This window comes from Lithobates pipiens, unplaced genomic scaffold (genome assembly GCF_037356315.1).
Source record: "Lithobates pipiens isolate NorthernLeopardFrog02 unplaced genomic scaffold, aLitPip1_a1.2 Scaffold_22, whole genome shotgun sequence".
Taxonomy (NCBI): domain Eukaryota; kingdom Metazoa; phylum Chordata; class Amphibia; order Anura; family Ranidae; genus Lithobates; species Lithobates pipiens.
This window is the reverse complement of record NW_027507784.1, coordinates 303,366,201-303,392,637: the sequence shown is the minus strand read 5'-3', so window position 1 is coordinate 303,392,637 and position 26,437 is coordinate 303,366,201. Positions and strand designations below refer to the sequence as shown.

Here is a 26,437-nt window from a genome sequence, read left to right as displayed (position 1 = left end):
TGACTGTGGGCAAGACACAATTGTCTTTGTACTCCTCCCCTGGTTGCCGCCACAGACACACCTGCTGAACCAAATAAGTTTATCTTGAGCTCATCAGACCACAGGACATGGCTCCAGTAATCCATGTCCTTAGTCTGCTTGTCTTCAGCAAACAGTGGACTTTCTTGTGCATCATCTTTAGAAGAGGTTGCCTTCTGGGATGACAGCCATGCAGACCAATTTGATGCAGTGTGCGGTGTATGGTCTGAGCACTGACATGTTGACCCCCCCCCCCCCCCCCCCCCCACACTCCTTCAACCTCTGCAGCAATGTTGGCAGCACTCATATGTCTATTTCCCAAAGACAACCTCTGGATATGACGCTGGGCACGTGCACTCATCTTCTTTGGTTGACCATGGAGAGGCCTGTTCTGAGTGGAACCTGTCCTTGTAAACTGCTACATGGTCTTGGCCACCATGCTGCAGCTCAGTTTCAGGGTCTTGTCAATCTTCTTATAGCTTAGGCCATCTATATGTAGAGCAACAATTATGTTTTTCAGATCCTCAGAGAGTTCTTTGCCATGGGGTGAACTTCCAGTGACCAGTTACATAGTTACATAGTTAGTCAGGTTGAAAAAAGACACAAGTCCATCCAGTTCAGCCAAAAAAAAAAATATATATATATATATATATATATATATATATATATATATATATATATATATATATATATATATATATATATATATATATATAAAATAAATATCATACCAGCCCATATACCCAATTCTATACCCACAGTTGATCCAGAGGAAGGCAAAAAACCCCAGCAGAGCATGATCCAATTTGCTAAAGCAGGGGAAAAAATTCCTTCCTGATCCCCCGAGAGGCAATCGGATTTTCCCCGGATCAACTTTACCTATAAATTTTAGTACCCAGTTATATTACGTACACTTAGGAAATAATCCAGGCCTTTCTTAAAGCAATCCACTGAGCTGGCCATAACCACCTCTGCAGGGAGTCTATTCCACATTTTCACAGCTCTTACTGTGAAGAAACCTTTCCGTATTTGGAGATGAAATCTCTTCTCCTCTAGACGTAAAGAGTGCCCCCTTGTCCTCTTTGTTGACTGTAAAGTGAATAACTCGACACCAAGTTCCCTATATGGACCCCTTATATATTTGTACATGTTGATCAAATCCCCCCTTAATCTCCTCTTATCAAGAGTGAATAAATTCAGTTCCTCTAATCTTTCCTCATAGCTGAGTTCCTCCATGCCTCTTATCAGTTTGGTTGCCCTTCTCTACACTTTCTCCAGTTCCCCAATATCCTTTTTGAGAACTGGTGCCCAAAACTGAACGGCATATTCCAAATGAGGTCTTACTAATGATTTGAACAGGGGCAAAATGATATCTCTCTCTCTGGAGTACATACCTCTCTTAATACAGGAAAGGACTTTGCTCGCTTTGGAAACCGCAGCTTGGCATTGCATGCTATTATTGAGCTTATGATCTACCAAAACCCCCATATCCTTCTCCACTATGGATTCCTGCCAGTTGTACTCCCCCTAGAGTGTATGATGCATGCATATTCTTAGCCCCCAAGTGCATAACTTTACATTTCTCAACATTAAACCTCATCTGCCACAAAGTCGCCCAATTAGACAGAGCATTGAGGTCGGCTTGTAAATTGGAGACATCCTGTAAGGACGTTATTCCACTGCATAGCTTGGTGTCATCTGCAAAGACGGAAATGTTACTTTTGATCCCAGACCCAATATCATTTATAAAGATATTAAAAAGCAAGGGTCCCAGCACTGAACCTTGGGGTACACCACTGATAACCTTAGACCATTCAGAGTAAGAATCATTAACCACTACTCTCTGAATTCTGTCTTTTAGCCAGTTTTCTATCCATCTACAAATTGATAATTCCAAACCTGTAGACTTTACCTTACACATGAGCCGTGTGTGCGGAACTGTATCGAACGCTTTTGCAAAATCCAAATATATGACGTCCACCGCCACCCCTCTGTCCAAGGTTTTACTTACCACCTCATAAAAAGAAATCAGGTTTGTCTGACAACTTCTGTCTTTCATGAATCCATGCTGTCTGTTGCTCAAAATATTTTTTTCCTGCAAGAACTTGTCTATGTGGTCTTTTATTAATCCCTCCAGTATCTTCCCAACTATAGAAGTTAAACTAACGGGTCTATAATTACTTGGTTAAATATAGGCACCACATTGGCCCTGCGCCAATCCAGTGGTACTATTCCTGTCATTAATGAGTCCCTAAAAATTAGATACAATGGCTTTGAAATTACAGAGCTCAATTCTTTTAGGATCCGTGGGTGGATGCCATCAGGTCCAGGTGCTTTATCCACCTTTATTCTGTCCAAATATTTCTGGACCATATCACTTATGAGCCATTGTGGATTTGGGGCTGCGTCAGTACCACCCTCATTATGGACATGAGCTCCCCCATGCTCCTTTGTATACACAGAGCTGAAGAAAGTATTTAATAAGTTAGCCTTTTCTTTGTCCCCAGTCACCCACTCCAGATTATTTTGCAAAGGGCCTACATGCTCAGACTTAACCTTTTTACTATTAATATATTTGAAGAATTTTTTGGGGTTTGTCCTACTGTCTTTTGCAATCTGTCTTTCATTTTGAATTTTTGCATCCTTTATTTCCTTTTTACATATTCCGTTATATTCCTTGTAACATTTAAATGACACTAGTGTTCCTTCATTTTTATATTTTTTGAAAGCTCTTTTTTATAGTTTATAGCTTTTTTAACTTTGGCCGTGAGCCACATCGGCTTTATTTTTAACCTTTTAAACTTATTGCCCATGGGAATATACTTTGCCGTGAGATCACAAACAAGCTTTTTGAAGAATTCCCATTTCTGTTCTGTGCCCATTGGTGCCAATATTCTCTCCCAGTCTAAGTCCTGGAGAGCAGCCCTCATCCTTTGAAAATGTGCTCTCTTGAAATTAAGTGTTTTTATCTTTCCCGTATGTGATTTTTGCTTACAGCTAACATCAAATGAAATCATGTTATGGTCACTGCTACCCAGATGTTCCTTTATCTGAACATTAGTAATACGTTCTGCATGGTTTGAGATTACCAGGTCCAACCAACAGAGCATCATTCCTAGTTGGGGCCTCAATAAACTGTACCATAAAATTGTCCTGTAATAGGTTTACAAATTTTTGCCCCTTAACTGTCCCAGCAGTGCCATTACCCCAGTCAATTTCTGGGTAGTAGTATGAGAGTAAGAACGATAACACCAAATTTAATACACCTGCTCCCCATTCACTCTTGAGACCTTGAAACACTAATGAATCACATGACACCGGGAAGGGAAAATGGCTAATTGGGCCCAATTTGGACATTTTCACTTAGGGGTGTACTCACTTTTGTTGCCAGCGGTTTAGAGATTAATGGCTGTGTGTTGAGTTATTTTAAGGGGACAGCAAGTTTACACTGTTATACAAGCTGTACACTCACTACTTTACATTGTAGCAAAGTGTCATTTCTTCAGTGTTGTCACATGAAAAGATAAAATAAAATATTTACAAAAGTGTGAGGGGTGTACTCACTTGTGAGATACTGTATATGGTTATAGCCAGAACAATACAGCCAGTATGTCAATATACTGGCAGGTATCGGGCATAATAGATGGCATTAATCAAACAGAGAGTAACTGGAAAGTCTCAAGCCAAGCAAAAAAGTGTCCACACATAAGTTCTGTATCATTGCCATGTAATTACATTGCAAGATGGGTGTGTACTGTGTATGATTAATGGAACCTTTAGGAAGTCAAAGCTGTATCATTATTGTGTCATATTATATATATAAAAAAAAAAATAACTGTATCATTACTTTAATCAGCACTTACCATTGTCTTCTGGAGCTAAATCTAGCAAGGTTCCTTCTTCTGTCAATTGCTGAAGTATCAGATTCATGTCCCACTGTTCAGTCAGCTGTAATAAGTTAGATGACATAAATGACATAAATAACATATTAATGACTACTTGGCCCTACAGAGTCCAATAAAAGCTAATGATTTTAAGCACAGGCTGCAACAATCAAGCCCTGTAGTGGTTGACACCTTAATGATAAAGAGAATGTAGAGTAGTATGGAATGGACCACAATTGTCACCATTAGGAAACCCACCCAGAGAAATGACTAGAGATGTGCACCATGGAAACATTTGTTTAGTTTCAGATTTAATCATTAAGTTAATGAATCATCTTATTTCACTTTTATACCTTACTGAATTTGTTGAAATACTGTATGTTTCCATTTCATATGTATCACATTTTTTATAATAATGAAAAATGTTAATACAACATAAAAACAAAATGGATCTGAATCAATTTAGATCATTTGTTATGTCGTTAAGTTATTTTGGATACTTCAAACATCAACAAAAGGCCCAAACTATCGCATCATGCCATCCGAAAGAAACAAATTAATTTGTCATTTTGTTATAATTTATTTGAGATTAATTGAAATTCATTACTGTTGTGATTCAGAGATTTGTATACATCCAAATCTCCAAATAACAAAAATTTTGTCTGAATTTAAATTTGTAACAAAATGAATCACATGTGTCTAGAAATTACATGTAGACAAGTGCCTCCGAAGAGGCTGTGTGGACGCTGTTGCACTGGGATGCAAAAAAGGAAGAAAAAGGTGAAAACGATATTATAATAAGCAAATTGGACTACGCTTTTTGGGGGCTATTTTTTTGCCTTCCCCTTGATCAGCTGTGGGTATAAGGCTCTGTAGTATATAGGAGGTTTTCCGGGTATTTATTTTTTATATTGCTTGAACTAGAGTCTTTTTTTCAACCTGACTATTAGACATGTGCACTGACAAAAAAATTAGTTGGTTTCCGTTTCATTCGTTTTTTTGCTTTTTTCTGAAAATCGGAAATTCGAAAATTTCAGAAATCCGAATGTCCAGCTTTCTGAATTTCAAAAATTTGAAAATCTGAAAAAAAAAAAAAAAAAGAAAGAAAATCAGTAAAATTTCAAATAATAACCAACTATTAAATTATAGGTATTAGAATTTCCTTTCAAATTTGGCTGTTTGTGAATGTACCAAAAACAAATTTATCTGAAGTTACAAACTATCTGAAATAACAAATTCCGCATCTAAACAAATGGAATGGAAACAAATTAATAATAATAAAAAGGTTTTTTTATTATTGTTATTTATTATTATTAGATCGTTACATTCCATTAGTTTAGAAATGGCATTCGTTATATCAGATAATTAGTAACGTTGGATAAATTCGTATTCGTTACATTCACTAACAGCCAAATTAGAAAGGAAATTCCAATACCTATAAATTTAATATTTATTATTAGTAATTATTTCAGACTTTCTGGTTTTTGAATTTTCATTCTTTTGAATAATCAGATAGTCATTCTTAGATTTTCAAATTTCCAAATTGTTGAATTTTTAAATTGATGAGATTTCGAATATTCGAATTTCAAAATTTCGAATTTACAAAATTTAGAAAACTTGGAAATTTCAGAATTAAGTAATTTGTCAAAATTCTCATGTAACTAATTAGAGTTTACATCTAGACTTCTTGGTCAAAAGTATGTGGAAACCCCTCCAAATAATGGAGTTCAGGTGTTTAAATTTTAGGCAATTGTACGATTTGAAACTTGTGGCAACAGTTTTTATTTTTTTATAGATTCTTTTTATTGAAAATGTTTGTTTGGTCATGCATACATTTGGACAATGTCATAGTGACATGTCCCCAAACTTCCGGCCTCACAGGGCCCATTCCTACCTATCTAACATAGTCATTATCTCACAGTTAACTTCCCAACTTTTCCCTACCCTCAACCCCCCCCTTGTCACAGCTCATATCAGAACACATACATTTTGACTATTTCTGAGTGTCTCTATGTTTCTTCTTCCCTGGATGCCCTTGTGGCAACAGTTTAAAGAAGGCTTCTTCTGTTCCAGCATGGCTGTGCTCCTGAGTACAAAGCCAGTTCCAAGAAGACATGGTTTGAGGACTTTGATGTGGGGGAATTCCTTTTGGGAAGAATTTGAATTCTGATTGCAAGCCAGGTCTGCTCATCAAACATCAGTATCTGATGTCACAAAAGCTCTTTTGGCTTAATGAACACAAAGTCTGACAAAATGCACTCCAAAATTCAATGGAAAGCCCTCTCGGAGGAGTGGAGGCTGTTATAATTTTAATGTGACAGTCAGATGTCCACAAACTTTTTGCCACATAGTGTACTTTAAATGCACTTCAAAAAGTGGCGCTAGATACCGAGCATTATGTCATGATAATCCAGAGAGGACCTGCTGAGCACATGCTGGTACTTTAAAAACCCGCACATCAATATTAAGCCACCATCACTAAGGAAGAAGCTCCTAAAAAGATGAATTGTATAATACTCAGTGGTACTAGAAATAGAAATGAGGCATAACACGATGATGAAAGAAGCAGCAAAAGAAGGCTTGAGGACTTTATAAAGGTTGCTAATCTTTCTAGACATCCTTAAAAGAGAAGTAAAGGAAAAAAAAAAGAATTTCCTGATTAATACTTACCTAGGTGAATTAGGCATCGGTCCGATGCTGCATCTGTCCCCCGGTGCCACTAAATTGAGAACCAAACAATCGAATATCGCTGATAGCTCGGTTTCCACAGCTCCATGAGCAGAGAGCTGTAGACTGTCAGTCACAGCTCTCTGCTCCTCTCCCTCCGCGCTCCCCGTCTCAGGATCTCAACGGCTCACTGAGTGGCTGAGCTGGGTGTCAGTCCAGACTCCGTGGTTGGGATGACATAGTGACTGGACCGACATTGGTGACGTCAGCAGAGAGCGGACTACTCCTGGGATCCATAGGAGAAGTACAGCCAAACGAGCTTTGACTATACTTCTCCTTTATGCTGTGTCGTCAAGAACAACGCCATTTTTATCTGTTTCCACTCCCTACTTTCTATCTCCAATACTTTTGATTATTCACTTATTTTTTGATGATTTCTGTGATTGCTGATGGTAATAAAAGACAACTTCACTTTTGGTGCAGTTGTTCTTTAATTCTCCCCACCCCCCAAATGCAGCCTACCTGGTAATATACTTAAAGTCGCGTTCCACCCAAAAGTGGAAGCTCAGCTCACCTGCCGAAATGCTTCACTGCCGGTTTCCCTTACAGGCAATGGTGGCAGTAGCACCCAAGAGCCAATGGAAACATCGGCTGGGGCCCTGGCATTGCTGGAATCCAGGATAGGCAAGTTTCCTAATATTAAAAGTGTATTTTTTACTGAAATTTTGTGTTTCATAAATTGCTGCGCCAATATTGTGTGAAGTAAAAAAAAAAAAAAAAATACCACTATTTTATTCTCTAGGGTGTCTGATTTCAAAATAATATATAGTGGTTTGGGGGTTTTGTGTAATCTTCAGACATAATTTTTTTTTAACATGTGTGTAAAAAAATGTGCTTATATTTAGGTACAAACTGTGTTTACAATTATTTATTTTGTATTATTATTTTGTACTTATGTTGTACTTATTTTGTATCTGTGTGGATTTCTTGGCATTATCTTTTCTGTAATGCTTTTTGTTTTATTTAATTAATAAAACCCCTTTTGATAATAAATAATAAAAACAAACAAAAAAGAAAAAACATTAGAAAAAAAAACACGCAGTACAACAACATGTTATGTGTATGAATTATGTGGTGTGTGCCCATTGATTTATTTTTTGCATCTCAACACACATAAGGTATAAGCAGGCATCCTGGGATGTCAGTTCTCAAGTAGGACTGCAACTTATAAATTGGAAAACAGGTTCGATATAATAAGCAGGATACACTTAATCAAGATACAAATGGCTGACCACACACCTCTACCCCCATCTCAATTGTTCTTAGATAAAACAGTCATTTATGGTAATGAACAATTCTTGGTAAGGTCATCAAAACTGTTTGTGAAACTACAAGGATTCCAAACTGTCATGCCGCGTACACACGACCGGACTTTTTCGACAGCAAAGGTCCGACGGAATGAATCCGTCGGACAATCCGATCATGTGTGGGCTCCATCGGACCTTTGCTGTCCAAAAAATCTGCCGGACTTTAGAAATAGAACATGTTTCAAATTTTTTGGCTGAAACTCCACCGGACCCAGTTCCTATAGAGAAATTAGTTTGTGTGTATGCTAGTCCGACGGACAAAAACTGACGCTAGGGCAGCTATTGGCTACTGGCTATGAACTTCCTTATTCTAGTCCGGTCGTACCTCATCGCGTTCAAATCCGTCGGACTTCGGCGTGATTGTGTGTGGCCAAGTCCGTTCATTCGGAAAGTCCGTCGGAACTCCACCGAAAGTCCATCGGGAAGACCGTCGGACCTAGTCCGTCAAAAAGTCCGGTCGTTTGTACGCGGCATAAGACATGAAGTTAAAGCAAGTAAACACACCTTCATCGGCGGCAAGAGGGCGTCATCATGCTTCATCGGTATAGGCTCCTGTTTTAACCAGCCACTCTTTGGTGTTCTCTGTTGGTCTTTGGCTTCTCTGTCCATCTTTCCTCCAAGGAAGTTGTCAAACGCACCGTCCCCAGCTTTACATGATGACAAGATGCTCTGATCTGATGCTGGTTTTGTTTCAGCTGTTGCATGCAGTTTAGTGGAACTATCTTCGCAATTTGGTAAAATGTGATCATCAGCTGCAATCACCTAGGATAGAATATTATTCATGGATAAATTACCAGGATATATAAAAGATGTGTAGCTCATTGGATTACCATTGCCTAGTGCTAGATAAATAGTTGCAAGATAAAAACTTAAAAAAAAAACAACAGCAGATCTGTTGCAGAGCTAAGCTGGCTGAACGATCTTCAGCATTCAACATACTTCTGGATGTGTCGGGTGTCTGGAGTGGGCCTATACTCCAGCCGCTATGTCACTACTGTGTCCTATAATGAAGCTGCAGCCAACAGAAAGAACCACAGTGCAGCAGTAGTAAGTGCAGAGTGATGGTGGGGGCAGTGGAGCATGTAAGTATTAAAGTGGTTGAAAACCCTTTACAACCACTTTTTACTACAGGCAAGCCTATAATTAGGCTTATCTGTAGCTACACTCTATATCTCCTAAACCTGCACGGTTTAGGAGATATCCCTGTATTTGCATGTGCCGACGTCATCAGCACATGCGCAGTTAAGCAAACTAGACTGTGGCGTCACTGGCTGACGTCATTGTGGCTCCAGCCAATCACAGCGCCAGAGCTGCGATACCCGGAAGTAACCCCCGGGACAGATGTCGGCCGCCGGAGAGGTGAACGAGGCCTGCCGCTGGGGCTTCGATCTCAGGTAAGTAATTCATAATGAGCTGGTATGCTATGCATACCAGCTCATTACGCCTTTGTCTTGCAGGGTTTTATTATTTTATTTTTTATTTTTTAAGGCTTACAACCACTTTAATTGTGTACTTTACCAGGTAGCTCTTTTTTTTTTGGGAAATATCAGTTTCAGAGTTTATTTGATGACTAATTTTAAGTTTTGGATGTAGTTTGAAAAGGTTCGGACCCTTTGTCAGGGCTTTTCATTGTTGTCTGTGTCTCTGCTGGAAGATTCACCCCTTTATTTGTCCTTGTGGCCAATTTGAGGAAAAATCTAAATTTAAAGCATTATAAGGTTAGGGAAAATCCACTAATGGGAACCCCAGTTCCTGTGACAACTCTAATATGGGAATTCCATTCAATTTGGAGTGCTTTCCACAAATTTCCTGTTGCGTCCCCAAAACAGGAAGTTTAGGGAAATCTCTCTACTGGAACACAGGCAGCAAGAGATAACTCAATAGGGTTCTTAAAGTGTCCCTAAACTCACATCATAAAAAACTATCAATAAATGGTTTATTACATGCTGTTCATACTCGCTCAGTCACTATGAGATTTTATTATTTATTTTTTATTTAATTTCAGGTACTTGTATAGATAGCGCTGTCAATTTACACAGCACTTTACATATAAATGGTACATTCACATCAGTCCCTACCCTCAAGGAGCCTATTTAATATTAATACATACATGGACCAATTTAGATTTGTTTTGTGTATTCTGCAAAAAACCTGTTTGATCCTGCTGCTCTCTATCTCCCACTTCTGTCCATGTCCTCAATTCAGCTAGGGATGTTGCAGTTGTGGTGGCAACTCTGCACATGCTCAGTTTTCAGTGAGGTTCTATGATGAGTGTTCCCTCCCTATCACATCTGAGCAGCCAATGTGACTTTAGAGTCACACATGTGGGGTATACACAGTGGTAAATGAGAGGCCACTCCCTCGTTTCTCCTCCATGACCACCAACCAGCTAAACACAATGGGGGCGCAATGTTACATTTAGATTGATGGAGGCTTCACCTCCCTGTTATTCTAAGACACATGCTTAAGAGGCGTGGCACAGCCTGTGACTGACAGAAATCCACCCGCACCATGCTATTAACAAAAAATAATAAAGATTTGATTTCAAATATATTTTTATATGGCAATTTTAAATAGAAAATTTGCATTAATTATTTCTTTTTACTCTGTATTCCAATATTTTGAACATGTGGCCAGCAGCAGAAGACTAGAAGCTCCTTCTGCTTATGTTTCCCTGCAGACAGGCTGGAACAGTGCTGGGTCATGTGACATCTGTCTATCGATTAGGAAAAAGGGTACGTAGATTTTTCTGATTAAAATAATTACAGTGTCATCGTCATTTACAGAAAGAAAAGGGATAAGGTCAATTAAACAGTGTGCGTTTATTATCACTTTCAGCTCTCTTACTCTATTTAAGAATAAACCCTCATAATTGGGACTTTGGAGGCAACTATAGGGGAATATGTTGAACAATAAGCAAAATGTTATACAATCTTTATTGGTACAAAAAGTATAAAAGTTACAATGTTGCAATGTCTATTTTTTTTTTTTTTTTTTTTAGCAAAGGTGGTTGCAATGTCTATTTAGTGTGTACATACTGCATATCACATAACTATACAAATCACAATGTAGTACTCCCAGGATACTTAGAGATACTTATACTATCGTGCGAGTACTGCATTGGGATTTGTATAGTTATGTAATATATGTACACACTAAATAGCAGTTGCAACATCGTGTATTTTTTTACTTTTAGTAGCAATAAAGATTGTATAAAATTTTATGTAACATTGTTTAAAGTTCAACATATTCCCCTATAGCTGCCTCCAAAGACCCACTTATGAGGGATTTATTTTGTGCATATATGGCCATGGGATATTGGCAATCGGTAAAATTTTTACTATATTTGTTACTCTATTGAAAAACTGAAAACAATGATGACTTTACATACACTTTATTAACTAAATAGTATTATTATTATTATTATTATTATTAAATATTGCCATTAATGTAACTCAGGAAAATAAATCAGATACAACAAAGAGCCCTCACCTTAATATTAGCATCTTCTTCATATAATAGTTCCATGGATAGATCAGACACAAGGTTGTCCTCTCGCTGGAAAATCTGCACATCTCCACACTCGCTGTCAGTCTGTGCCAACATAAAGATAGTTCACAAAAATTTTAGGACCGGGGTCATGGAAAACAAACTGATATTGCTGAATTTTACACCCCTGGATACTCTTTAAACCTAAATTTCAAGTATGGCAATCTTTATATAGTTACATTGGTCCAGCTTGGATTAATCAGTTACCGACCACCAGCCGCAGTCGTACTGCGGCAGGTTGGCTCCCCTGCACTAATCACATTGTACGTCAGGCGTGTTTACGGTCCATACACAGCGATTTGAGTCAATGTCCGCCAGCCGTCCGCGATTGCTCCAGAGACAGGCAGAACAGGGGTCTGTCAGTGTAAACAAACAGATCCCCATTCTGACAGGGGAGGAGAGAGAGCTCTGCTGTTCCTAGTGATTAGGAACAGCGAACTCTCTCCTCCTCCAGTCAGCCCACCCTCCATACAGTTAGCAAAACCTCCCTAGGGAACACTTAACCCCTTGAGGGCCCCCCTGGTGTAAACCCCTTCCCTGCCAGTGACAATCAGTGGCTATTTTTAGCTTTGATCGCTGTATAAATGTCAATGGTCACAAAAAAGTGTCAAAAGTGTCAGATCTGTCTGCCGCAATCCCGCTAAAAATCGCAGATCACTGCCATTACTAGTAAAAAATAATAATAATAAAAATGGCATAAATCTATCCCATAGTTTGTAGACGTCATTTGCGCGAACCAATCAATATACGCTTATTGCGATTTTCTTTAATAAAAATTTGTAGCAGAATACATATTGGCCTAAACTGAGGAAGAAATTCATTTTTTTATATATTTTTTGGGGATATTTATTATAGCAAAAAGTAAAGTAAAGTAATTGTTGCTCTTTTTTTCTTTATAGCGCAAAAAAACCCTGCAGAGGTGATCAAAAACCACCCAAAGACAGCTCTATTTGTGGGGAAAAAAAGAACATAAATATGTGCCGTATCGCAAAAAATGGCCTGGCCATAAGGGGGCACATCCGTTCAGTCCGCACCACTACTACAGTTATGCTGCTAGGCTTTGGGTCCCACGCTTAGTGGCTGACCTGTTGCTTACTGGACACAGGTGGTTGCTTGCTTGGCATAAATGCCATTCAGAGAGCACTTTCCATGTTCTCAAATAATGCAAACCGTTCTCCGATTGGACGAGATGGAGATGGTGATGTCATAGACCTACCTCTCCCCCTCGTTCAATCAGAGAATGCTTTGAATTAATTGATAAAAATGGAAAGTGCTCTCTGAATGGCGTCTGCAACATTCTGTGTCTAGTGGCATGGGATCTGGAAGCTAGCAGTAACATCTGGAGTAGCGGCCCCTACTACAATAATTTCCAGCTCCTAGAGGCACCCCACAGCTATGCCACATACATACTTACACTGGTATGAGCTGGACCAAAAAAAACTCTGTAAAAATTGCCATACCTAAACTTCAGCTTTAAAAGAAAAATAATATGTATTTAGTGGGGTGTTTTTCTGTGCCCCATAAAATGCCCCACAACATACTATTTTGGTTCCAACATAAGCATAAACATACTGTATATATGTTATGAATGGCTGCAAGTCATGTTGGAATCTGTAGTGTAATCATATTCCCCAAATTTCACAACTTTTGCAGAACACCACCAAGCTCAAACACCCAAAGGGGTAGGATTTAGCATAATAGATATGTTTCTTTTTTGGAATTGTATGAACAGAATGGTGGTAGTGACCAAATGTTTAATTTGACATTTTCAATAGAAAACATTGTGCATTACAACAAACTAATTCAAAAGTTTACCTCTTAGCCTTTTACTAACAATATAGCCAAACTACAGGTAAGAGGCTAAATAAATTATTGAAATACATATTTGTGACCTGTCTGACCTTACCAAGATTTGGAATCCTGTTTTGATGAGATCCAGGCTCCTACCAGGCAGAACAAGCAGGTCTAAAGCCCCATACACACTATTAGATTTTCTGCTGATTTTTGTCTTCAGATTTACCAAAACCATATAATATGAGGTTAAACCTTAAAGTGGATGTAAACCCGAAAATGTATTTTTTTTTTTTATGTCATAATGTAGAGTATAAGATTTCCTATCATTTGAGCCCAGTCCTGCCACAAAGAGTTAATCCAGCTCTGAGCAATCCTCCTTTATTGTTCAGTGAGATAAATATTGACAAACAGAGAAAAACTTTGTCAAATCCTCCCCTTTGCTGTGAGTGACAGGTGAGTTACATATCTCGTGCACTAGCCTAAGAGACATGCATTATTTTTTAATTCCCTCCCACTCCTTTCTTCTGCAGCTCTGCAAGGATTGGCTGTTCCACACCTCAGCATGATTTGGCATGCTGAAGTCACGTGGGGACTTTTTTGGGTTTTGACTGGATGTTAGTGATCATAGCAGAAGTTCAGCGTAAGAAATACACAGGAGAAAATGTATGTTGATAAGAGGAGTGTAGAGGTGGGCGGGGAGTCTACTGACATCACGACTCCACCCACTGAGCCCTGGAAAACAGACCCACCCACAAAATCTGCAGTTTTTCGGGTCTCATAGCAGACAGAGGGGAGACATTTGACAGATAAGTATACATGCAGGAGGCGTGTATATCCTTCTAGATAACCAATATTGCAGTAGTTTAGAAAGGATGAGAGTGGGTTTACATCAACTTTAAGAGTTTCAATTTATATCCAATCAGAAAGGCCCTTGCACTACATGGGTTTGGTAAATCTGAACACAAAAATCCAGGTTAGACCTCTTATTATATGGTTTTGGTAAATCTAAGGCCGCGTACACACGGGCGGACTGTTCGTCCAACTTTGTCCGCTGAACAGTGTTTCAGCGGACAGTCCGCTCGTGTGTGGGCTTCAGCGGACAGTTTCAGCGGACAGTCTGACGAACAAAGTTTTTCGGAATTTCCGTAAGACTGTCCGCTGAAACTTGGTTTGAGCGGACAGTCCGCTCATGTGTAGGCTTGTTCGTTAAACTAAGTTCCGCGCATGCTCAGAAAGGATTTACACGCCGAAGGTTGCATTGCAGTGTATAGGACTTTGAATCTCTCGTCCCGTCGTACGTGCCGTTCACGTCATCGCGCAAGTTTTCAGCGGACTGTTCGTTCGTCGTGTGTGGTCAAGTCCGCTCATGCTAATTTTGAGCGGACTGTTTGTCAAACTGTTTGACTAACAAAGTTGGGCGAACAGTCCGCCCGTGTGTACGCGGCCTAAAGGAAAATTGTACCAGATCATATCATTTTCATTTAGTCAGTATAGTTGTCATCTCAAAATAAAATACAAATACATTATCACACAACATCACTTCCGATTTTTTTTGTTCTGTTGTACGAGAATTTTCATGCCTTTAGTTACCTATTCAATTTCTACTTGTGACTATTAAGCGAAAAAACAGCAACCTAAAAGAGCCCTTATGCTTCTCCCATTGTCTAGTGTTGCTATGCAGAAGATCACACAGAGATAAAAATAAAGCTAGATACCGTATGTGTGTTTTCACTAGTTGTCTTTAAATACGCATTTGGTTATGTTATAATGAATACATGAATTAAATGTTTTCAGCTCCCAGCAAACATCTAAATGCACAGCTTTTACCTACCAAAAGGGGTTTGCATTTTCTTCCAGCTCTGCCAGAAAACACAGCCAGAAAGATGACATCACTATCTCTACTGCAGGTAAGCAAAACAGTGGTATCTTCTCCCCGCCCCAGCCTCCTGATTGGACAAGGAGCAGCAAGTGACAGATAAGGTAACCTTGCTTACCTCTCTGCTCCACCCATCAGCATTGTTCCTTGTCTGCACATTTATATGCAGTTCACGGGATAGGCTACCAATCTTGTCCCATCCTCACCCCAGCTGAGTCTAATGCCCTATACACACGGTCGGACTTTCCAACGGAAAATGTGCGATCGGATCGTGTTGTCGGAAAATCAGATCGTGTGTGGGCTCCATTTGAACTTTTTCCATTGGATTTTCCGACAACAAAGTCCGATCGTTTAAATTCCAATCGTGTGTAGACAATTCCGATGGACAAAGTGCCACGCATGCTCAGAACAAATTACGAGACAAAGGCTATTGGCATGCACGGCACTTTGTCCGTGGGAATTCTCTACACATGATCGGAATAAGTCTGATCGGAGATTGTTGTCGGAAAATTTTAGAAACAGCTCTCAAACTTTTTCCGTCTGAATTTCCGACGGAAAAAGCCCACACACGATCGGATTTTCCAACAATATAATCCGATCGGACCTTTTCCGTCTGAATTTCCGACCATGTGTACAGGGCATAAGAGTCTCATACAGGAAACTGGGCTTTACTTTTGAGATAGTCATTGTCTCTTTCACATTCCATTATACTGAACGTAATTTTTTGTTCCCCTTTCTATATGAACACAAATGTATGTTGCATTTTGTTGGACACCGCCCAATGTCATCTTGGATAAAAATGACTAAAAATCTAATTAAATCAGCAATTAAATGCTTAAATTAGGTAATTTTGTAGTTAATCAGATAGAAAAAAAACTAAACATCAAGAACATCATGCATATAATGAATATTATCTCTTATATCTAAGCTATCTTTTATAAATGAGGGTTGATAACACTAAAGTTGCTGCAGAGATTTCTAGGGGTTCCCTGAGTGACAAACAACTTTTGCCTCTCCGATATGTTACCACTGACAACAATGATCTTTTTAACTATCTGTATGGAAGGATTCTTCCCAAACAGGGCCAAGAAAAGCAAAGGACAGGAGGGGCTGCTGCCCCTGGCTCAGGTAAGGAAGGGGGCACTTTGGAATTTCGTCAGGAACTTGTTACAGAAGTAACAACAGAATCAGAGAGAATGTGCTCTCCACACTCCAGATCTTCCTTCCAGTCAGAGCAGCTCTCCTTGATACAGGAATCACTGTCAGATAGGGACTGTTTTGGATTTAAATACCAGCCCCCCCCCCCCATCTCCCCCCTAGACTGCTCTTTTCCTGGCAGCATAAAAGGTTGGTAGGGGACGGACAGGGGTGGACTGACCATTGGGCCACCCGGGCACTGCCCGAGGGCCCCATGCCACTAGGGGGCCCCATCAGGGTTGCCAGCCTCAGTAAAACCAGGGACAGTATGTAAAAATTTGTGTTTTTTTTTTACATCTGTCTCTGAAATGTCCCTTACCGACATTCTTTTGGTCTAAAAATCCTGAGATTATAGCTGCCCCACCTCTCCAGTACCTTCTCAGCCAATAGAAACATGCCTGCGTATACTGTGTGATTGTATACTGTGTGTGTGTGTATTTGTGTGTACTGTGTGGCCCCATAATCTCTGATTGCCCGGGGCCCTATAATCTCCCATTGCCCGGGGGCCCCATGAGTTGTCAGTCCACCCCTGGGGATGGATAAACAAACCCTGTACTCACCTTCACCATACTCCAGCCAAGCTGTCCCAAATGGGATTGGGTACTGCATTCACTTGCCCCTTTCTTCATATGTTCTGGAGTTGTCTGGGGCTGGCTTCTTACTGGAGGGACCTGTTCAAATTTTTTGAGGACCAACTTGCACTTCCTATACCTCAGACCCCAGAAGTAGGACTCTTAGCCCTTGTACACACAGTCGGAAATTCCGACAACCAAATCCGTCTCAGTAATTCCGACGGATTAATTCCGGAAGAGGTCCGGAAGTGATGTTGCATACATACGGTCGGACTAAGTTGACGGAAAATCCGATTGTACATTACGTGATGACGTTATTTCATTACGACGGGACTACGTTCAGGCTAGTAGCCAATAGCTTTGGTCTAGGAATTTGATCTGAGCATGCGTGGCACTTTGTCTGTCGGAGTAGGCTACACATGAACGGAGTATGTCCGATAGGAGCATTTTGTCAGAAAATTTTACCGGCAAGTCGGATAACAGTCCGATGGAGACCACACACAGTTGGAATATCCGACAAAACGGTCCGATAGGAAACATTCCGTTGGAATCTCTGACCGTGTGTACAAGGGCTTAGGTATATTAAAACGATTTTATACACAGAACCCACCCTCGAATTCTACTCAGCACAATTCTATATTATGCCCAAAAGGTTATATTGTTACAGTGGAAGGATGTCAACTTTCCAACAACCCAAACTCTTTATCGCATTATTAACGGCAAACTCCCAAAACTCAAGTTAATCTACAAGAGTAGGTCTTGTACAAAGAAATTTACTAAATTATGGCAGCCATGGATGGATGTCACTAACGCATTCTGGGGTATTGTCTTCTCGTCCCAGATGACCTAGTTTGGTCTGAACTGCAGTGAGTCGTATCCCTAAACCTTCAGAGACTTTGGTACTTCTCAACTGAAAGGGGCTTTATATGATACAAAACTTTTGTCTCAAATGATCTTGAGGGTGAGGTGGGCTGGGACCTAAATAGGTCAAATGCCCCATACACACGGTCGGACATTCCAACCACAAAATCCGTCAGATTTTTTCAGATGGATTTTGGCCGAAACTTGTGTTGCATACACACGGTGGCACAAAGTTGTCGGAAAATCTGATCGTTCTGAAATAGGTGACATCAAACACGTACGTCTGGACTATAAACGGGCCAGTAGCCAATAGCTTTTGTCTCTTAGTTTATTGTGAGCATGCGTGGCACTTTGTCTGTCGGAATTGTCTACACACGATTGGAATTAATGTGATCGGATTTTGTTGTTGGAAAATTTTAGATCCTGCTCTCAAACTTTGTGCCTCGTTAAATCCAATGGAAAAGGTCAGATGGAGCCCACACACGGTCGGATTTTCCAACAATATGATCCAATTGCACATTTTGCGTTGGAAAATCCGACCGTGTGTACAGGGCATAAGGTGCATCAGTGTGAATGATTAAATGTGTGTGTGAAAGTTTTTGTATTGTTTTGGGTACCTTCTGGCTGCATTCTAACTCCTTAATCCCTACCCTGGATGGGGGGGGGGGAGATGTATTTCCAGGGCCCTGGGATATTATATGAGCCTACTAAGCCCCGTCGCTGATTTTATTGGGTCAGTATGACCCCCAAATATATTTGTTATAGGCATGTGTAATTGGTCCCCTGCTAACCCCCCACCCCTTTTTCTTTACATGTTTTTACTTTACTACCCTGTGACTGTTATGTTTAATTGCAAAACTTATAAACACCTTTCAAAAAAAAAAAAACCTGTATAGTTCTGATCTGACAGCATTCCTGTGTCACCTGCTATATACTGACAGAAGGGAGGTGCTAGAGGGGAGAGAGCAAAGCTGGCACCTAACAGATATTTGTGTTGGGGATAGGACAACATGATTTGTGCAAGGAAGGGGGATTTGAATTTAGGAAGAGAAGAGACTATGAGCTAGGAGAGGAGATTGGAGGGGGGGTATTTGTACTAGGAGGAGAATTTTGTGGGGGGCAAGTAGATAGAGGATTTGTATTAAAAGGGGTGATTTTTTTTCAAGGGCAAAGATTTGTGCTGGGAGGGAATTTATCCTGGGGGAAGGGGAGAGTGCAGATTAGTGCTGGATTTAACCACTTTCAGACCGGACCATTTTGCTGGTCAATGACCAGAGGTCTTTTTACAATTTGGCACTGCGCTGCTTTAACCGGTAATTGCGCGGCCATGCAATGTTGTACCCAAACAAAATTTGCGTCCTTTTCTTCCCACAAATAGAGCTTTCTTTTGATGGTATTTGATTGCCTCTGCGATTTTTATTTTTTGCGATATAAACGTAAAAAGACTGCAAATTTTGAAAAAAAATATTTTCTACTTTTTGTTATTAGAAAAATCCAATAAACTCAATTTTAGTCATACATTTAGGCCAAAATGTATTCAGCCACATGTCTTTGGTAAAAAAAAAGTCAATAACTGTATATTTATTGGTTTGCGCAAAAGTTGTCACATCTACAAACTAAGGTACGTTTTCTGGAATTTACGCAGCTTTTAGTTTACGACTGCCTATCTCATTTCTTGAGGTGCTAAAATGGCAGGGCAGTACAAAATCCCCCCCAAATGACCCCATTTTGGAAAGTAGACCCCCTAAGGAAATTGATAAGTGGCATGTTGAGCCCATTGAATATTTTATTTTTTTGCCTCAAGCGATTGAATAATGACAAAAAAAAAATTTTTTATTTTTTTTTACACAAAGTTGTCACTAAATGATATATTGCTCACACATGCCATGGGCATATGTGAAATGACACCACAAAATAAATTCTGCTGCTTCTCCTGAGTACGGGGATACCACATGTGTGGGATTTTTTGGGAGCCTAGCCGCGTACGGGGCCCCGAAAGCCAAGAACCACCTTCAGGTTTTCTAAGGGCGTAAATATTTGACTTCACTCCTCACTACCTATTACAGTTTTGAAGGCCATAAAATGCCAAGATGGCACAAAACCCCCACAAATGACCCCATTTTGGAAAGTAGACACCCCAAGCTATTTGCTGAGAGGCATGTTGAGTCCATGAAATATTTTATATTTTGCCACAAGTTGCGGGAAAATTACAACTTTTTTTTTTTTATTTTTTTTTTCACAAAGTTGTCACTAAATGATATATTGCTCACGCATGCCATGGGCATATGTGAAATGACACCCCAAAATAAATTCTGCTGCTTCTCCTGAGTACGGGGATACCACATATGTGGGACTTTTTGGGAGCCTAGCCGCGTACGGGGCCCCGAAAACCAAGCACCGCCTTCAGGCTTTCTAAGGGCGTTACAGTTTTGAAGGCCATAAAATGCCAAGATGGCACAAACCCCCCCCCCCCCCCCAAATGACCCCATTTTGGAAAGTAGACACCCCTAAATTTAGGGGTACACTAGTGAGACTAGGTAATAAATGGCGGGTGCCCTGAGACTATAAAAAAATAACTAACCAACCAGCGTCACCTGTAACAGTTATATGGTGATCACTGGTGAAAGGGTTAACTAGGGGGCAATCAGGGGGCTTTATGCGGTAGTATATGGGGGTCCCTGGCGCTATAAAAAGCTGCAGCGAACCTAAATACCTACCTGCCTAACTAGCGTCACCTGTGACACTAATACAGCGATCAGAAAAACGATCGCTTATTAGGCTGGGTTCACACTGGAGCGATGCGGGAACGCCACGAATCCGCGGCGGGTTCCCGCATCGCATGCCTCCCGGCGGCAGTTCACACTGCCCTATGCGAACTGCTGGGAGTGTCAGTGAAATGTTAATGACACCCCCAGATCAGTTCGCATATCGCAGTGCGATCTGCAAACTCGGATCGCATGGTGTGAACACCCATGCGATCCGATTCTGCTGCGGACCAAAAAAAGGGTCCCGTGCGAATTTGCGGCGGGTGCGGCGCGAATTCAGCCATACTATCTGTATGGCTGAACTCGAATCGCACAGAGATCGGATGTGATTTGCACTGCAGTGCGGTGCGAATCACATCCGTTCTCATAAACCGCTGCAATGTGAACCCAGCCTTAGTGACACTGGCGACGGGGGGTGATCACGGGGTTAAACCTTTATTGGGGGGGTTAGGGGGTACCCTAGAGCTAAAGGGGGCTAACCCTAACTGCCCTAACAGTTATTACAGTCACAAATGACACCAATGCAAAAAAAAAAAAATGCTATTGGTGTCACTGTGACTGGGGGTGCAGGGGTGATTGGGGGGGCGATCGGGAGGTGAAGGGGGGGTGTGAGTGTGCCTGGCATGTTCTACTGTGAAGTGTCGTGTTGGTGCAACTCACCGATCCTCTCTCCTCGGTGCCGGAACGAAAAATACCGACACGGAGGAGAGATTACATCACTTCCTCTCCTGTGTTTACATTACAGGAGAGGAAGTGATGTCACGCCTCACTTCCATTCGTCAGGAGCGATCGAGAGGGGGTGGCCATGAATGAATGGCCGCTCCCTCATCCCGGATCGCTTCTGAACGAAAACCGACCGCCGCTGGCACCGGGGGGGGGGGCCCGGTCGGGCCCCCCACCCGCGAGAAGGCAGGGACGTACATGTACGCCCATATGCCTGCCCGTGCCATTCTGTCGACGTACATCGTCGTGCGGCGGTCGGCAAGTGGTTAAAAAAAAAAAAATTTGAGGCGGAAGGTTTTTGCTGAGACACAATGCTTACACATCAAGGGGGTGGGCGCAGTTTGTCATCTTCACCCTGAGCGCCATACGACCTTCTCTCGCCACTGTTCCCAATGACCACAAATGGAGGCAGCATTCTTCCTTCTAACCTTGGTGCTAATGTACCATGAGCTGTAGATCTGGTAATTACTAGCAAGGGTTCCCTAACATCGATAATTTATTTCAAGGGATCCTCCATGTAAAAAAATGTTGAAAAAGGCTTATCTAAGCAGTGACCCAAACAGGAAGAATCTGGGCTCATTCTTATGTGCGGTAGCCCTTGCCATCCATTTAAAAAGCATTGGAGCACTTTTGAAAGTGGTGACAAGGCAATTTGTCACTTCCTCACTGTTTGTTTCAACCCTAAAAAGGCTGAACCACCGTTTTTGCAACGGTGCAGGTGGTTCCAGCATGGCCCCATTCACCCATTACACATAAGACACATTTCACAGGTATATTTTCAATTTTGCTGTGAAGCGAAGCATTGAAGACACGGCAAGTGCACAGCCTTGAGCAGCTGCTTGGCTTTCTTTAGGTGGATGGTAAAACTGCGGCTCAGCTGCTTGCTTTTACCACCCCCCTTGCTGCCTGTGTGGATGAGCCCTTTAAGATAAAAAAAAACTTGTATTCAATTAAATGTTTATTTACCTTTCTAGTACATGTTTTTGCTGTCTATGTACTTTGCATGTATTATCAATAAATAGTTTTGTACCCGATCAACTCTTTAAAATGATTTATCACTTTATGTACCCACCATGGAGTCCTCATCAGAGTCCAGAGAAGGTGCATTGACTGAGAGGACTGACTCAATGTTATAACCTCCAGTCCATTGTCCCCGGGTTGTAGAAGATTCCTGTTCAGCAGACATTTTCTGAGGATGCAGAATCTACCTAAAAGCCTGAGAGAAAGCACAAACATACATGAAACTGAATCGTTTAGACATGTGCACTGACAAAATTTTTCTTTTTTTTAATCGTTTCATTAGTTTTTTTCCTTTTTTCGGAAATTCAAAAATTCGAAAATCAGAAAAAAAAGAAAACCAGTAAAATACAAAATAATAACTAACTATTAAATTATAGGTATTGGTATTTCTGTTCCAATGCTGTTCAGCATTCGTTATTTCAGATACTTCGTAACTTCGGATAAATTCATACTTGTTATGTTCACTAACAGCCAAATTTGAAAGGAAATTCCAATACCTATAATTTAATATTTATTATTAGTTAACTATTATTTCCGATTTATTTATTTTTTTAATTTTCAGATTTTCATTCTTTTGAATTTTAGAATTTTAAAATTTATGAAATTTCGAATATTCGAATTTCCAAAATTTTGAATGTTCGGAAATTAGAAAATTTGAAAATTCATAATTTTGAAAATTCGGAAATTTGAAAATACGTAATTTCGGAAATTTGTACATTGAAAAATTCGGAATTAACAAATTTTTCAAAATTCATTAAAAAACTAATTCGGAACTAAGCGAATTGCACATGTCTAGAATCGTTATATAAATCTCTGATAGAAGACAAGGAGGAACCAAGCAACACCAAAAATAACGTTGACCCATCCTTGTAAAGGATCTTAAAGCTGAAAATTGGAAACATTTCACCAAATTATAAAACTAGCAGTACAATAATGAGAAGTGTGGTATCTCATAAAAAGCTACGAGATTTTAGGCTAGCCTGGTGACAACAGATAATGATGACTACTAACTGGATACTATTGTTCTCTTAGACAAGACCTGTACTAAGTGTAAAAGTCATGCATACTGGGCCCACAACTAGCTGTTCTGTGTAGTGGCCATTATAGTCATGTCTCAGCTCACGTCAGCCATGTTGTCATGTGAAGGGCATAACCACAGTGACCTTATCCCCCACCTTTTTCTTTCTTTCAGTTATACAATACACAAACTGTTCCACCGCTGTACCCTCTTCAACTGATGCCAGGCCCTTATCAGTCCATTGAGGGACACACAGACCCTTTCCAATAACCAATCCACGTTCCCGTCTAGGAACCCTACTAAAACCGTCACCCTCACCAAGCTTAGCAATCCAGAGAACTAAGAGATACCAGTCGTAAATAGCTCAGTTGGACGGAGGGGGCAATACACATAAGTGCAGATAGGTCAGCAGTTGTAATTCTGAAACTTCAGCATGTTTTAGAAGAGGCAGAATTTGGACATATTTACTTTCCTCATGTAATTTGTAGCATTTCAAGTGCAGACCCTATGTCAGACCATATGGGAACTGCTGGCACTCCTTATCCTTCCTAGGTAAAGTAGACATCTGAAACCTGCCATATTTATATTTATTTTGAAGCTAATTTCATGCTGCACAATAATCTGCTGGTTAGCAAACTGTAGATACTCAGAGCTATGAATACTTATTTATACAAAAGGGGACAGTACGGCAAGTGTACCTGGCGGGTCGACTCGTACACCAGCGGCTTGTGTCAGGGAGGTAATAGACATGTAGATGTACACAATAACACTGCGCAATAGCCAACAATGGAAAAAGTCTAAGGAAGCAAAACTGAAAAATAAGGCTGCTAACACGCTAAAACTGGGATCTTTTTAGCTCAGAAAACGTCAAGAATGCAAAGTGTAAGCGCCAAGCATATATAAATATTGCCCTTGTGATTGACAAAGAATAAATAAACAATACTGTGTGCATATACCTATAACAGGCAAATACAATGTGACCCAAATATATATATATATATATATTTTTTTTATATGTGTAAAAAATAATGGAAAAATAGGTATATAAACATAGAAATCTATATATCTATAAAATTAAACATATATCATACTAAACAAAAGGAAATTCCACTTTACTGTGAAGTTATCCCAAAAGAAAGGGAATAGCAAGGCAAAAGTGCGGTGAACATCCACGTAGATGTGAAATAAAAATAAAAAAAAAAAAATTTTTTTTTTTTTTTTTTTTTTTAGGAAAACACTAAAGTTCATAGATGGGTAAAAAAACGTATAAAGTGTAAGTCCCAATAAACTTCGGTGTCCACAAGCGTCCCACTTTACTGTGACCAGAAATGACTTCACCCAGTGTAGCTCCCACCACCTTAAGAAGCGCAGGCTTACCGGATGGACGTGACCCAAATAGACATATGCCTAGGGGGTCAACAATAGCTTGCAATCGCAGTTACTGCAACTTTGGATACAGCATTCCACCATGAAAGAAGTCCAACCATAAACGATTCATTCAGTGTGACGAGCTGCGTGTGATCACCGTTTTTATGTATATAAACAGCTCCGGTAGCAATTCAGGCATAAAAGTAAAAAGATATAGCCGACATAGCGTAATAACGTTTTTAAAAAAGGCTTTAATAAAAGTAAAATATCAAACTCACATTTCCAGTGTGATCAATAAGCATGTTAGAGAGAAAATAGGCAGTGGCAGAGTCCTCCCCGTTCCCCATTGACAACGTCAGGTATGACGAAACACGTCTGGGAAGGCACGCAGTGACGCCATCACGTTGTAGGAGAGGAGGACGGGCTCCTGAATGCCGGCCGGCTTTTTATGTTCTTTCTATGCATGCTGTATTTATTTCGATGCTCATGTAAGTGCGCTACTTTTTACTTTAATAAATCCTCCAAACAGTATCACACTATGTTGGTTCCCTCTTTTTCCCTCGAGCTACTGATAGTATTTTTTTGGGATCGTGGATTAAGATGTGCTTATAAGAGTGCTGTTGTTCATTTCGGTGAGCTGATCTACTAAAAAGAGGAATATTCTGACGCGATTGATGATATAGCCATAACGCTCCAACCAAAGTTCCATCTGGTAAGCGCACTCACTATATGGTGACGGGCACTTGTGCGCATCTGAGTGTGTTCAACCACCGTGGCGTTTCCATTTAGGACCGCAACTGTTGATCATTTATGGACTCCTTTATGAACTTTTTGAGGATGAATTCTTATTAATTGTTACTTTTTATTTAGAAGTTTTGAATATATCAACTATTCACATTTCACATATATAAAAAATAATCCTTTTTTTTTTAGGGGTGTTTATTTATAGGTTACTTTTATGTTGGCGCAGCTTTTTGTATTTTCTCATTGCTGTTAGGTGTTTGTATCACATTTATTGCTGCCGCCTTCCTTATAGATTGTTAGTAGTTTGTGTTTGTTTTTGCTTCACCCAAGCGCAGTTTATTTTTCCCTTTATAGACCTAGAAATAAGACTGGCTTCAAATTTGTCCGCCGGACTCGGCTTTTAGCGGACAATCCGTTCGCCTGTGTGCTAGTCCGACGGACTAAAACCGACGCTAGGGCAGCTATTGGCTACTGGTTATGAACTTCCTTATTTTACGTCATCACATTGTAATCCGCCGGACTTTTGGAGTGATCATGTGTGGCCAAGTCCGTTCGTTTGAAAGTCAGGCGGACCTCAGCTGCAAAGTCCGTCGGATTGTCCGCCGGACCAAGTCCGTCAAAGTCTGGTCTTTTATACGCGGCATTAGAGTACCATTTCGAAATAATGCTGTTTTTGTTAAGCCAAAAGGTGATTTAAAGAGTCATTATAATCATTTGATGAAGATTTTTATGTTGTTTGTTCACTTTGCTGCATTCGAATCGAAAACAATAAAACATTTTCGTTTCGACCGATTCGAAAATGTAACGTTTCAAATTGAAAAAACAAACAAACAAACAAAAAAAAAAAAACATAAATTCGAAGAAAATTCAAAAATTCCAAATACAAATTGAGCAAATCAACTAAATTTAACTAAACAAAATAGCTAAATTAACAAATCAAAACTAAAACTAAACAAATTTTTTCGTCATGCACATGTCTAGCAGATAATGGAATGTATACTTTTTTTTGTCAGA

The 26,437-nt window shown here is 40.1% G+C and overlaps 1 protein-coding gene across 2 annotated transcripts in view; it reads right to left on the bottom strand.

The window, feature by feature from the left end:
* The window catches only part of LOC143924811 (dynein axonemal assembly factor 8-like), a 242,164-nt gene that overhangs the window by 210,266 nt on the left and 5,461 nt on the right, over positions 1–26,437 (bottom strand). For both annotated transcript variants that reach the window (XM_077449282.1, XM_077449283.1), the window contains exons 2-5: positions 22,346–22,489; positions 11,429–11,530; positions 8,441–8,698; positions 3,882–3,966 (exon numbers count right to left, since the gene is read on the bottom strand). In XM_077449282.1, the coding sequence (XP_077305408.1) occupies positions 3,882–3,966; positions 8,441–8,698; positions 11,429–11,530; positions 22,346–22,459 (559 nt within the window). In that variant the 5' untranslated portion in view covers positions 22,460–22,489. The remainder of the gene's footprint in view (positions 1–3,881; positions 3,967–8,440; positions 8,699–11,428; positions 11,531–22,345; positions 22,490–26,437) is intronic.